Here is a 14,074-nt window from a genome sequence, read left to right on the forward strand (position 1 = left end):
TGCGTCTGGACTGTTAATTTATTTTTCATATGCAATGGCAGCAATGGCTCTTGACGTTGCCTCGCTGACAAGACATGCCCACCCTCTGACTTTCAAAAGATCGCTTTGACACCCAGCGTGCCTACTCTCTCTTTTGACTTTTGACACGCCCGAAACATGGTCCTCCTTCACATCCATGCAAGAAATGCTGGGCACGCATGGTAAGCCTTGGGCAGGTACCCCGCCGTAGGAAGAAGCGCATTGTCGTGCTGTTCGGGGCTGGCCTTAAGAATGGCATCCAGACAAGGGTAGTGAAACCAGCATATGACATCAGACAGCAGGGGCAAGATGACAGCAGCCATCTGCTGCAGCTTGAACTGCTCCAGATACATGCATTCAAAGGTTTGCGCCACGATGGACAAAGCCATGCCGTCTTGGTTCACAACACGACTCCTCCTCCCGCCCTCCCTTCCCTGAATGTAAAAGTCTTTCACATCTATAGTCATCATCATGGCGGCGCACGCGGTCCCAAAACTTGGTAGCGACATTCTAACATCGCCTCAATTGTAAACTGTCACGAGACTCTATAATCCACCATCCGGGCACACGGGTCCACCTGCCTGTTACTCGGAGTAGTGTTGCAGGGTGAGACGTGGCACAATGTTCATGCTCTGCAACTCCTGAAACAGCAACTTGCAGGCATAGGGTAGCTGCAGCTTTGAAATGCCGCCTATGATGCACACCCCGACAAGTGAGCCACAGATCGAGTGTCGACACCAAGCCACCACATGCCGAGGGTAATGAAAGGGCCAAGGACGTACGGGATGATTTGCAATACTGGCACCAGCCGGCTGAGCCAAGCAGGCCACACTGGCTGCATGCATGCACCTCAAAGGCATCGGATGAAATCATCAGCCGCTCCAGCAGCAGCATGCTCGAGCCTATCAAAGTTCATATACACGTGAGCATCAGACAACACCCCAACAGCGCCGCGCTGCACAGTGCCAATCACAAACAAACCATGTCCAATGAGGCAATCACGCTCCATCTCGCCCAGGCGCAGACCACCCTCACGCGCTCGACCCTCGGTCGGCTGGCGCGTCAAGAGCGTCATGGGCCCCTGAGAACGCGCGTGCATCTACGCCGTCGCCGCCACACAATCACATATGAGCACCCACTCTAGATATCCTCTCATCTTCTTCAACGCACCCCAGCCCCCATGTGTACACGAATGGACGAAGCGCTTTATTCCCATCATACCTTGTCCATGACCATGTGCTTAAGCTTTTGGTAAAACACGGGGCCCATGAAAATATACGACTCCAAGGGCTCGCCAGTGATGCCCGAAGTTAAATAATCCTTGCCATGGTAGTTGTAGCCGTGCTTCAGCAGCGTCTGTTCAGAGTGTGCAAGAGGCAACCATTAGTTTCACACGGGCATATCAGTACAGCTCTCTCTCAGGCATGGGTCAAAGAAACGCCTCAACTCGACATGAGGAGCTTACGTTGCACATTTCCGGGATGGTCGTGCCGCCAAATGCCGTGCCGTAATTGTAGTTGCCATTGAGCACGCCCGCCTGCAATTTGTTTTGTCCCAAATGAGGAAACAAGAAAAAAAAAAAAAGAAAAAGAAAAAGAAAAAGAAAAGAGAAAGTCAAATGCAGAGCCAGCTCCAGCAAAAGCATGTTGCCAAAGAGGAGCTGCATACTTCTGCATAGACGCACCTTGGCACCGCAAAACTCCATGAGCTTGCCAACGGTCATGCGCGAGGGGAAACCGTGTGGGTTCATGATCTTGTCGGGGCACACGCCAGCATCGTTAAACGGCATATCCTCCTGGTTCACAATGAGACCGCAGACACCCTTTTGGCCGTGGCGAGATGAAAACTTGTCACCCAGCTCGGGAATACGCGTGCTTCGAACGCGAATCTACGTCAACACCCATCACAACAATGATGCCAAGTCTGAGCAAGGATCCGACCACGGGCCAGACCCAGACCCAATCTTTGCGCAAAACCACCCATCATACCTTGATCAGCATCGAGTCCTCGTTGTTGGATGAGACCATCACCTGGTCACAGTAGGCATCCTTGCCCACTGTGCCCTTGTATCGAACCTGAGTCGACGCGTAGTCAATCTCTGTACCGCGCTTGATCGGCGTCTGCTTGTTGACCAACACATCCTAAAGATATGAATCACGCAAAGATAAGTACCCAAACCATAGGCGAGCTCGCCAACTCGCCACGCACGCCACACGCCTGGCCCCTTTCACGACCGCCCAAACCGACGCACCCGATTATACATGGGCTGGCCAACGGCAACGATGCCTTCTCGGTCCAGACGGCGCATGTTGCCGGGCACCTAAAAAGAAGGTAGAGACGATGTGCAAGAAGAGGAAAAGCGGTTAGGGGTAGGAGCACGCACTTGACAAAATGAAAGAGAAATTGCATGTTTGTTGATGTCAAAGAGCGAGCACTTGCATTGCCGGCTTCATCGCGAGGGGCTGGGCGGATGATGTCTGTGAGGTTGCCGTTATACTTTTTCAAGCTCGTTTGCATCTTGGAGTACACGACGCAGCGGCCGTAGCCACGATCGAAGGATGCCTAGCGTGGTGCCAAACATGAGGTATGAGCGTTCGGCAGGTGACGTCATCAAAAAGCCATGTCTGCTCAAAGAAGCCTTCTTATTGTCTCCTGTAGCACAACACGTACCCGATTCATGACGGTGGCGTCCTCAATATCATATCCAGAGAAGGACATGACTGCAACAATTGGGTTCTGCAGGGAACAACGAAAAAAACACAAAACGTGCATCTGAGCAAACTGATGGTATGTAACGTGCCCTGCAGCTCATGTTTGATTTGGCTTTTCGGCTCGAGCCACGTCGCCGAGAGACGATAAGCAACTGACGGACCTGGCCAGCTGGCAGTTTTTCAAAGTCAATGAGCTCAATAGTGCGGGTCTTGACCACAGGCCGCATGGGGTAAACCAGGCTATATAGAAGAGTGTCAATGCTGTTGTAACGGGGCCAAAGAGTGGGGGTGCGCGTTAGCAAATGGTGGTCAAGTTCTGAGGCACCTGCAGCAACGCAGCAAGCATAGAGCATCGAGGGTCTCTAGCGGAAAGAACAATGCCAAACTCGGCCGTACCGTTGCTGGTAGTTGAGGGCGATCACGCCCATGGCTTGCTTGCCCATGGCACACTGGTAGGTATTGCGCGGCGACTGGTTGTGATTGGGATACGGAATCAAGCCTGCGCAGGCTCCCAGAATCGTAAAGGGCTCAATCTCCAGGTGAGTGGTATCGGCCTCGATGTTGTTCTCGTACAATGCCAGCAGCGAATCGTTCTCCTCGTTCACGTCCAGGTACTCAACCAGGCTATGGGCAAAAATAATTCAGCGACGCCGGTCAGCCGTCACCCTTTCGAGCCCAACGTTTGGTTTTGACAATCAGAGACAGCGACAGAGAGACAGAGACAGCGACAGAGAGACAGAGAGACAGAGAGACAGAGACACGGAGACACAGGGACACAGAGACACAGACACACAGAGACACAGACACACAGAGACACAGACACACAGAGACACAGACACACAGAGACACAGACACACAGACACACAGACACACAGAGACACAAACAAGGAAAAAAAAAAAAAAAAAAAAAAAAAAAAAAAAAAAAAAAAAAAAAAAAAAAAAAAAAAAAAAAAAGACCTTAAAACCACACGGGCCGGACACCACCGAACGTGTTTGATCCTAAAACTAACCCGTTGATGACAAAGTCGTCAAAGGTGGTGATGCCCATGTTCAGCTCTTCAAGATGGTGGGGCCGCACCTTGGACTTGCCGTTCTCAACAATGATATAAGGCCTAAGCATGGCACAAACAGTTAGCGCAGAGTGATGGTAGTGGCACGAAAGCCAAACTTTTCGCACTCTCGCCAACAGCTCAATATGGGCACACGCACCGGCAAGTGCGCCCGGCATCCGAGGCAATGTAGACGCATCGGTGTTTCTTGTTGAGAGAAATGGACACAAAAGGCGAAATGCGGCCGGAGCGCCGCAAAAGTCGAAAATTGCGGACCATGATGCGAGGCCTACAAGCAGACGAAAGGAAATATGAGCGCCAGCCTTTGCAACCAAGCAAAGAGGAACGGGACCATAGCCGTACCGGCGCGTCACGCCAAGCATGAGACCGTTGATGAAGACGAGAAAGGTGCTGCTGCGACCAAACTCTTCGCCATTGATCAAGTGCAAAGACTCGACACCCAGGTTGTATGCCAGTCTACAAGCCAGAAAATGCGAGAAGCAATGAATGGAAAAGGACGGAAAGGCCCTCAATGCGATGCAGCAAGCAGAGGCGGGCATTAAGCTACAAACTTGACGAGCGGCTCTTCCTCGTCATCATTGGTGACGTGGGTCATGAGGGCCAGGTTCTTGACCAGACCGCAGGCTTCGCCTTCGGGTGTATCTACACGATTCGAGCACCAAAAGCCATCTCGTCAACACACCCGCAAGACATCATATGGGCCAACTCAAATCCCGACAAACGAGCGGGCAATGCAGCACCCACGCACCTGCCGGACACAGCATGCCCCATTGGGAGGGCTGCAGCGAACGTGGGCCTGACACCTAAGATAGGTACAGCATGTTTGTTCGTTTAGAATTACCGATGTGTATGTAAAATGTAAAATAAGCACCGGCTTGTTGTAAGCCCCGGACCGGGCGTCATCTCAACCCATCAGACAAGCGACACGTCGTACCTTGCGTGTCTTTTCGAATTGCGAAGTGATACGCGTCATCATGCCCAGAGAGGCGATGAATGACAAACGGGAGAGAACCTAAATAAAAAAAAGAAAAACAAGATAGCAAGGCCCGGGTCAGACAGGCTCAGTCGCCTGGTCGGTTGTATGGCGACAATGTACATACTGAGGTAACACCGTGTCGCTCCATCTTGAAGCGCTTGAGAATCCAGTTGCCCGAGGAGATGGCATTGCGCAGGCTGTTGGTAATGATGTCTTCGCGCATAAAGTTGGTAGCGTCAAACGCAGCCACGCGATTCTTGCTGAGATTGACATCCGCCTGTCGCTTGAGCTGCATCAGGCCAACGGCAAATCATGTGGGGTGAACACGAAGCTGGTGGCATGAGTGGGTATTCAAGTGCGTTGGAATGCACATCGAGCCTCGCCTACCTGGGCGTTGAAGTTCTTGAAGGTGTCTTCAAAGAGGAGCGACATGAGGGATCCGGCCAATTCAAGGCGCTTGTTACCGAGATAGTCACGGTCATCGGTCATCTTGTCACCCATGGAGATGATGACGCGACGGACCATGAGGCTGAGAAAGACAGCCTTGGCGCGGAAATCAAAGTTCTCGCACTGTCGCGGGAGGTCATTGTGGGCGGGATACGGTCAAGCAGGATGGGGCCGGGGCCACGCGGGGGCAGCGGGTTAGCCAAGCGTGGTGGGGTGCATCAGGGGAGGCACCGCGCGAGCAAAGGTAGGCAACTACGTACAGGGACGTGCGCAAGAACGACAGACGAGAGAAGGTCGCGGCCCATGTCCTCCTTGGTGCGAGCTCCACCATAAGTGCGCAGCAGTTTGATCTTGCTCCCCAAGTAGGCCAGGGCTTGATTCTGCGTGAAAATATTGAGATTGGCACAACGCTCAACCGAGGGGCCGAGCACGAGCATCTAGAACAAGCAGGTAGAAAGTGGCGCCATGAGACCAAGGCTCATGCGGACCGACGCGTCCGCGCTCATAACGGGTTGAAGGTGCACATACTGCCTCTTCTTCGGCGCCAATCAGCTGCATGATTTCCTGATCGCTGATGACGCCCATGGCCTTGAGGACCACCACCAAAGGTACGGCCTCGGAGAGCGTGTTCACCTGGAAACATGATGGGTCTTGTGAGACAATGTGCGCCCACAACAGCCGTTTGATTCGCGGAGAAGGGGGTACGGCTGACCAGCATGTAGAATTGGTCGTTTTTGAAGATGATGGTCGTCTTGGTCTTGCGGTCGGCCGATGATGAGGTGACGGAGGCTGTCAGATCTCCCTTAAACTCTTCCACGATGATGCGGTTCTTGGAGAGCTGTTCCTGGATGAGGATGACCTTTTCGGTGCCGGAAACGACAAAATAGCCTCCAGGGTCGTGGGGGCATTCTCCATATTTGGCTTGCTTTGCGTGCGAGGCGCCGTTGAGCACGCAAAGGTTCGAGCGCAGCATAATGGGCATGCGTCCAATGCGCGTGTTCTCAACGCGCAGTGCTGTTGTTGGTACATGCAGAGATTGCGCATATGACCACAGGTGTGAGCATGGAGTGTGTGACGGGTGTGTGCTCGACAAGCAGGCGGTCATTTAGCAGCTGGAGACACCAAGGGCAGCACACCAAGCGGCGGGCAGAGCACTTACTCTCGTGACCTCGGCGGTACTCCAAATCAACAACAATGTCACCGGCATACGTGGCGCTGCGGAGTCGGCATTGCATTGGGGTGACGGTGTTGTTCGTCTTGAAGCCCTCATTGATGCTGGGGGGAAGCACGCGAATGTCCAAGTAGCGCACATAAAAGTTGGGATCGTTGTCTGACGTGACCTGTCAAAGACCCGCATCATTGATTTGACCAACCGTCATGAGGCGCGGCTCCAGCGAGTGAGCAGCTCTTGTGTGCGCGGGCAGGAAGAAAACGCGCATTCAGACCAACCTTGGCATTGGCTGCCAGGATTTTTTTGATATCCACCTCGATAAAGTGGTTGAAAGACTCAATGTGCTGTCGCACCAGGCCTGCACATGTTGCGGGGTGAGACTGAGCAGGAGCCTTGGCGAGACCCTGCGGGGGTGCCGGAGCCAGCCAAGATGGGAGCGGGCTGACCTTTCATCTTGAGAAAGGCAGGCAGAAGCTTCCACTTCTCCTCGAGGGTGGCCACGGGCTTCATGAGTTCCTCCCGTGACTGGCCCTTCATGAGCTGGTCTGCCACCTCGCTCACGCTCATGGTGGTGGGATCCATCTGCCCAGCGGTCTTCTTCATCTTGAACGGTGACGGCGGCAGAGTGCCTCCACCTCAGTCTGACTAGGTGACTAGGGAAGGGTTGGAGCTGGCAGCAAACAGGCCCACGGGCCACCAAGCGCACCCTCAGTCTCCGCAGCTAAAGGGGCAAACAGGAAGATGAATGCACGTGGCTCAAAGGACCACACAGTCGGCCCAGTTCCGGGCTCTGGCTGCCGTTTGCGACGAGCACTCGCAAAGCACAAAAAATACGAGAAAATTACGACCAGCGAGCACCTTGAACCTCTTGGCTGCTCTCTGGTCGTGTGAGGGTGGTCATGCCGCATCTCTGAACCTGCTTGTCTTTTCTTCTATTTTTCATACTCAAGCCGTTGAGGCCAAGCTTCATCTCTAAACCTCACTCGTGCGCAAGCCTCCTCTCTGGTCCCTGCTGTCACGTTGGGCTCTTCGAGAGAGAGAGAGAGAGAGAGAGAGAGAGAGAGAGAGAGAGAGAGAGAGAGAGAGAGAGAGAGAGAGAGAGAGATTGAAAAGAGAGCGAGAGAGAGGCATTTCCCATTGCATGTCAGGTACGGTACGCGTTGCAGGCGGGGCATGGGTCGGGTCACTGGGGACAGGCGGGGGTGGGATGGCGGTTTGACATGAGGACCTGGCTAATGTGGCTGGGTTGATTCGATTCATGTGCCCTCTGGCTTCACTTTGACTCAATTTTGAATTGGAATGGTGGTTCGTTGTTTGGGACTCGGACGCTGGGCGTTTCAGACTCGAGGACGACGACTTGGCTCACATTGTTAAAGAAGCGTTCAAGATGGCGTTGTTGTTGGAAGTGGCCAAGTTGGGTGGGTGACTCTGATCTTGTTGCCCGTTCAAGGGATGGACCGCCGCCTAACCTCTTGCCTGTTGCCAGCCTTGATCCTGCTCAAGGCTCCGTTTTATCAGCTGCGGCGGGCTGCCTCCTTGTTCTACTGGCCCCAGAAGGACCTGGCCAACGAAATTGTTTTCCTGACGGGCGGTGCTTCTGGGATCGGCAAGGTATTTGGTGCCCTTCTGGTCCACACAGGCTCGCTGTTGCCTGCGTATCCTTTGTCACATACCTGTTGCAAACTGTGCTATTCGAATCAGGGCATGGCCATCAAGCTGGCTGAGCTGGGGGCTCGTATTATCATCTGCGATCTTAACGAGCGTGCTGCCCAAGCCTGTGCGTTGCTCGAGCCATGCCGCTGCTGCTGGCGTGGAAGTTTCGCTTTAAAGACCTCTCACCGCCTTGGCATCTTCTTGCATGCATTGCTTGATCAGGTGCCGAAGGCATCAACCGTTCTGGCTTGGCTGGTCGTGCCTGGGGCTTTGGCTGTGATGTATCGGATCGTGATGCCGTCTACGCGCTTGCCGACAAGGTTCGCGGCGAGATTGGCGAGGTCACGATGCTCATCAATAACGCTGGCATTGTCTCGGGCAAAAAACTCCTGGAGGCCGACGATGCTCTAATGGAGAAAGTGGTGCAGGTCAGGGCCAATGTATTCAGCCGAGCGGCATCTCGGATATCTTTTTTTTCCCACCCCCTCTCTTGTTCAATCCTCGGGCGCTCGCTCGCCACATTTCATCAGATTCTCACAGCTACCATATCCCATGCTGACAGGTCAACACAATCGCCCACTTTTGGACACTCAAGGCGTTTCTGCCAAGCATGCTGGCGAAGAACCATGGCCACATTGTCAACATTGCCTCCTCCGCTGGCAAGGTGCTAACGGGATGGTGTTCTGTTTCTTTCGTCGAATGGGATTGTCGTACTTGCTTTGATCTGCGTCTCGACTCTCTCTAATCTGCGTCTCGACTCTCTTCTCTCTATCTCTCTCTCTCTCTTTGATAGTTTGGTGTCGCTGGACTCGTCGATTATTGCGCCAGCAAGTATGGTGCCGTGGGCACGCACGAAGCCCTCCGAGCCGATCTGCGCAAGCTCAATGCGACTGGCGTGCACACAACCGTCATCTGCCCGGTGCGACGTTGCTCCGTCGTCCCAGCCGTGTTTCTTCTCCTCAGTCAAGCAAAACTGTCGCCGATGATAAAGGGCAGAAATAAGATTAGCAACAGCCGGCAGTTGATTTCTAACCCCCTTTCTTTGTAATTATAGTACTTTATCGATACTGGCATGTTTGATGGCGCTCAAACCCGGTACGTCGATGGTCAGCCAAGTCCATAACTCGACCACATTCGGGCTGGCATGTCAGGCTTTTTGCACATCGACTGATAGACGCTCTGAATTTGACGACACTTCTGGCAGGTACCCATGGTTTCTGCCTATTCTGAAGCCGGATTACGTGGTCGACAAGATTATTTTTGCCATTCGCACAAATCAGGTTTGATACCACAAATCCCAGCTCGTTGTTGGTGCTTGTGAATGCCTTGAGCCCGGGTTGGCTTGGCTGTTGCGTCAACGACTCACCAGGGAAACGCGTGGGCCAGGCTTGCATTTTAATGCCACGCTTCTTGATTCTGGCCGATCTCCTCCGTGCCGTGTTCCCGCCCGAGACGCAAGAGGAGGTTGCCGAGTGGTTTGGTGTCAAGTACGTGGGCCATCTTTGGGCACTGGGTGTAAGAGATAGCTGATGTTTGCGCACGGTCTTACCTCTGTTGCGCTTATCACGATCAACGCAGCGAGGCCATGGATGACTTCCGTGGACGTGCCAAGCAGGACTAAGCTCATGCAACAAACACCGACCATGTGAGCCATACTCCCCGAGTGTCCGTGAGCCGGTGCAAGCGCCGCGCCCTCGCGTTCATGTTTTTTTCTTCATGTCTTTGTGTGCAAGTATCTGGACAAGATCCTCCGCTTCTATGCGACATTGCTGCCATCGATGACCAGATTTGACATTGGCCCATGGCATGATCAAATTGTGATGAGACAATGGAGAGCACAGCTAAGCAGGGACGGTGACATGTCAAGTAGCCTATTCAATTTGTCAAAATTTGAAAATAATCAGGTAGCTCGACCTGAGGACCAAAGAATCTGAAAGAGTCGAAGACAGCAAACGGGGGATGAACATGAAATACCTAAAATGGCACGGCCTCAGAGCAAAGACTAAGCCAAGGGCCGCCCCAACGACGTGCCGCAAAGCACGAACAATGCATACACGCGTATACCGGCAGGCGCAAACAACATTGGTGCAAATCACCAAAAAGAAAAAAAGGAAAGAAGTTGAACGCCACCCGAGCACAAAACCAAACAGTCGTTGCAGAAGCCTGGGTCACCTTGTCACGAACTGCTGAGCTTGATGAGAGCACGGCGGACGCGGAAGGCCGAGATCCACCATCAGGACCACGGGCAGGAGGTTGCTCATCGGCTCGATCTTGTGAAAGTCGTTTCATCGCCAAATTGGCCAGTGTGTGCAGGGCCGAGTCTGATGATGATTGCGTCGCTGCTGAAGATCCATCTTCTTCCTCTCCGTGCTTTGTGACTTCTTTATCAAGGGTGGTGCTTGGTAGCACGGCAGGGGAGGTAGCGGGTTTTGAGTGTTGTGCACCAGCCTTGCTCGTCGCTAGGCGGTGTGCAGGTTCAACACGCATGGATTCGGATGGGACAAAGCGCCTGCTCGCAGGCTTGCTTGGCAGATCCCGAGCATTGGCTGATGATGGGGCGCTAGGATGGCTAGGGGCGCTGGGTGAACTGCCCGTGTGCGAGGTTGTCAAAAGTTTCAAGTTTGACTTTTGAATGGCAGAAGCAATGAGGGAGCTATCCAAGAGTGGGCCGCACGGCGGAGTTTCTGATCCGGATCGCAGTGCCGGGCTTGCGGGGGAAGACACGGGTGAATCCAGACCCGTCGTCTCCATGGCGTCAAGCACCTCTGTTGTCACGTATGGCGTGCGTGAGGATATGCGCGTGCGTGGCAGCTTCTAGGCGGCGTGGAAATCAAGGGCCAATGGACGTACGATTCGGGCAGATGCGAAAGCCAACGCGCGTAGTCAGATCTGTACAGGAGCGACGGGTACAACATGGTCAGTCAGCATGGCACATGGGCGTCAAGAGGAACGACACTGTCGGCGGGCAGCTGGCGTGGACAGAGGGCGCGCAAGAGTCGACTGTTGCATAAAGACCGGGTCAGGAGTGGTACCTTTGAGTTTCTTGGCGGGAAACGGGGCACGCTTCTTGAAGCAAGCCTGCAAGACCTTGATCCAGACGCCGATGGCACGGGCTTCCAGCTGTTGAATTTGGCCACATAAGCGGTCATTCCAAGGGCAAAAAAACAAACAAAAACAGCCATGCAGAAGGGTGCGGCACGTACCGGCTCGGCAATACGAATGACAGATTTGCCAGGCATGCTGATGGGAGCAGGCATGCCCTTTTTCCAAGAGTGTTCGATGGGGCAGGGCACGACGGGTCCCGAGTAATGGGCGCCAGGGACCTCAACGCCTTTGGTGGAGTCTTCGGTGGGATCGACGCTGCGCGTGACAATTTTGTTTCGGTACATGGCAAAGGCAATGGTGTGTTTGGGTTCTCGGGGCTCAAAGCGCCACTGGAATGACGCAAAGCCTGGGGACATGGAGTGGCTCATGTCCGCGTCACCATAGAGGTGTAAGTGAAAATGGCCCTGAGCATCTTGTTCGCAAGCAATGCCGGCAATTTTGTGATGATCCAGCGCATCGATGACCTTGCGCTCATCCAAGGTGAAAAGGGTTGGGAAGACGGCAGTGAGGATACGCTCTGACTTGCGGCCAGCGATCAGAGGGAGGGCGTAGCGGGCAAAGGCGAGTTTGAACAAAAAATCCAGGTGATCCAGCACATCGGCCTCGGCATTCTGAAGGAGCAAACTGCGTCCCGTCGGTGGACCTGGGAGAGGCTTGGCTTGTTCTGGAAAAAGAGGATAGCCGGGGGAGGGCAAGGCCGAGCAAGAAGACGCGGTCCCAGGTCAGGTGGTGGTATGGCACTTGATTGGATAGTGCAATGTGTGCATGATTTGTCGGGGAGGTGGGCACCATGTCCGTACTTGTAGGCGGTTGACCATCGGGTTGGGCCGATGCAGAATGGCGCGCCGCCATTGTTGAGGCGGTTGAAGCAAGCGGGGCGTGTAGATGACGGCGGTGATTCAACTACACACGGGTGGCCTAGCAGCGATCACTCATAACGCCTGGGTCATAGAAACATGTGCATGTGCAGTTGATGACCACGTTAGCGGGGACGCAACATGACACAGAGCCCTCTAGGGAGGGCCGGTTAACGCGACATGGCCTGACGAAGAAGAAAACATGCTTTGAATGCTGGCAACTGGGTTCATCTGCCTTACCGGTACCAGTCTGCAAGAAGAGAATGCTATTCCGAAGTGCCAAGGGAAGGGGCGGGGACCAATGCTGGGCGAAGGAGGGCAGCCCCTTTTGCTGTGACGGCGGCTGTGGATGGCGATGCTGACGATGAAGATGCCGCTGCAATCTACTGGCTGCCCTTCTTGTCCTCTGGGTCTTCCTAACACGCCCCATGCCGGCGACACAACCAACACGTGTGAGACCACCGCCGTATCAAGCCAGTTGCATCCAAACGCAATCGACCCGCCGTCTGCTTGTTATCCCATCGCGCCAAGTGCCTCAAATCAACTGTCAAAGCCAATCAAATGCCCACACAGTTCCAATCTCAACCCCCGCTGCCACTGCTGCTGGCTGTCCCCGCCGTATCCGCCGCCGCCAAGGCGAGCCCGCTCACACACTCACATGCAACAAAAAAAAAAAAAAAAAAGAACAGAGGAAGAAGTGGAAGAGAGAGAGCTTGAGAGAGAGAGAGAGAGGGAGAGCGAGAGCGAGGGAGAGAGCTTGAGAGAGTTTTAGTTGAGAGAGAGAAAGAGAGAGAGAGAGCGAGAGAGTTTTGAGAGAGAAGGTTTCTGAGATGTGTGTGCTGCACATGTACACGAGGCAGTTTTCCTGATGATGCCAATAATTGTGCACGCGCACCCCTGGCACATGGGTGGTGGCGGGGAGTGTGACGTGTGGTACACTTGGTGGCTAACGACCGTATCTATACAATTTGGAGGGGGATGTTGATTCAAGGCGTCATCTGCTCTGCTGCTGCTGCTGCTGCTGCTGCTGCTGCTGCTGCTGCTGCTGCTGCTGCTGCTTCTGGGGCTTAAGATGAGGCCGGTGCTGTGGCGGCGGCAAAGGCTTGGTTGATCAAGGTCTGGCCCAGGTATTGACCTGCCATGTTCTGAAGCTTTTTGGCAGCGTCCTTTTGACACTTGGTGTACCCCACCACATTAGAGGTGTTGAGGCTAATGGCTACCACACACACGAGCTACGGCCGCGGGATCCATTACGACACGATCAGCAAGCAATAGAAAAAAGGGGCAAGCAGCAGCAAAAAGACAGACAAGAAAAAAAGGGTGAGGTTGGTGGAGGGTGAGGTTGGTGGAGGGCGCTGGCGGGTCGCAGAGATGTACAGAGGCAGGCATGGGCAAGAGATGGCCATCGCAATATCATCTTGATCGGTCAGGGTGGTCGGGGCCACGCACCAAGTAAGAGATCTTGAGACGGATAAGGGCAAAGAGTGCCAGAATGCTCCAGGCAACCGTAAAGCCGTAGAGGGACCACCAGAAGAGCCGTGATTCTGAAGCTTGAGGTTTGAAATGCTGCGTTGGTCGCATGTTGGTCGAGATGTGGGGCAAGGTCCGTGAGGGAGCTGCGTGGCTCGGGAAAGGTCTTGGCAGAGCAAAGCGCAAGCGGTGTCGGCAACAACTGCACCTTGTTGGATTCAAAGCGCCACTGCGAGGCTCCTTGCTCATCAATCTATCATGTCCAGGCCAGAAGAAGACGCGTGAGGGAACAAGGTATGTGTGCGTGTGCGTGTGGTGGGTGCGGTGTCGGTTGGCAGCTGGGATATCCTCAGATACAAGCAGGGAGGGTCTGCCGGAAAGGCAAAAGGTGCGAGGCGCCACCAGACCTGATTCCACCAGCGTAAGCCCACCAAGAGGCGGCCCGTGACGTTCTTCACAGTCCAGAAATCAATGGCCAACAACATCACACACGCAATAAAGTTGATGGTGAAGGAACTGGAAAAGGCCGTACAAAAAATATAGGTCAGTAGAGCTGCCGTGCGAAACAGCATGTGGGCCAACACCGTCCGTGGATT

The 14,074-nt window shown here is 54.0% G+C and overlaps 4 protein-coding genes across 4 annotated transcripts; 1 reads left to right on the forward strand and 3 right to left on the reverse strand.

The window, feature by feature from the left end:
- Window positions 1–167: 167 nt before the first annotated feature.
- On the reverse strand, window positions 168–491 carry MONBRDRAFT_26624 (uncharacterized protein; the record flags this gene model as incomplete). The annotated part of the gene is made up of 1 exon (XM_001747110.1): window positions 168–491. One exon carries the CDS (start codon window positions 489–491, stop codon window positions 168–170), a length of 324 nt encoding a protein of 107 aa, XP_001747162.1.
- A 111-nt stretch (window positions 492–602) lies between these two features.
- Window positions 603–6,903, reverse strand: MONBRDRAFT_26625 (uncharacterized protein; the record flags this gene model as incomplete). The annotated part of the gene is made up of 26 exons (XM_001747111.1): window positions 603–709; window positions 801–920; window positions 1,000–1,117; window positions 1,240–1,374; window positions 1,484–1,555; window positions 1,703–1,906; window positions 2,007–2,159; window positions 2,270–2,307; window positions 2,454–2,580; window positions 2,689–2,754; window positions 2,891–2,990; window positions 3,126–3,353; window positions 3,740–3,841; window positions 3,939–4,067; window positions 4,142–4,255; window positions 4,351–4,441; window positions 4,548–4,602; window positions 4,734–4,811; window positions 4,900–5,064; window positions 5,163–5,345; window positions 5,483–5,659; window positions 5,751–5,855; window positions 5,935–6,236; window positions 6,382–6,562; window positions 6,672–6,751; window positions 6,840–6,903. 26 exons carry the CDS (start codon window positions 6,901–6,903, stop codon window positions 603–605), a joined length of 3,294 nt encoding a protein of 1,097 aa, XP_001747163.1.
- Window positions 6,904–7,744: 841 nt separating this feature from the next.
- MONBRDRAFT_32991 (uncharacterized protein) lies at window positions 7,745–9,667 on the forward strand (the record flags this gene model as incomplete). Its single annotated transcript, XM_001746982.1, has 10 exons — window positions 7,745–7,811; window positions 7,880–8,004; window positions 8,095–8,170; window positions 8,269–8,474; window positions 8,609–8,710; window positions 8,840–8,965; window positions 9,101–9,141; window positions 9,251–9,326; window positions 9,433–9,533; window positions 9,625–9,667. The coding sequence occupies exons 1-10, from the start codon at window positions 7,781–7,783 to the stop codon at window positions 9,665–9,667; spliced, it is 927 nt and encodes a 308-aa protein (XP_001747034.1). The 5' UTR covers window positions 7,745–7,780.
- Window positions 9,668–10,505: 838 nt separating this feature from the next.
- On the reverse strand, window positions 10,506–13,589 carry MONBRDRAFT_26627 (uncharacterized protein; the record flags this gene model as incomplete). Its single annotated transcript, XM_001747112.1, has 9 exons — window positions 10,506–10,633; window positions 10,897–10,935; window positions 11,079–11,166; window positions 11,250–11,815; window positions 12,249–12,351; window positions 12,667–12,847; window positions 12,904–12,967; window positions 13,144–13,240; window positions 13,458–13,589. The coding sequence occupies 9 exons, from the start codon at window positions 13,587–13,589 to the stop codon at window positions 10,506–10,508; spliced, it is 1,398 nt and encodes a 465-aa protein (XP_001747164.1).
- Window positions 13,590–14,074: the final 485 nt, after the last annotated feature.

Source organism: Monosiga brevicollis, genomic scaffold (genome assembly GCF_000002865.3).
Source record: "Monosiga brevicollis MX1 MONBRscaffold_15 genomic scaffold, whole genome shotgun sequence".
NCBI classification, from domain to species: Eukaryota; class Choanoflagellata; order Craspedida; family Salpingoecidae; genus Monosiga; species Monosiga brevicollis.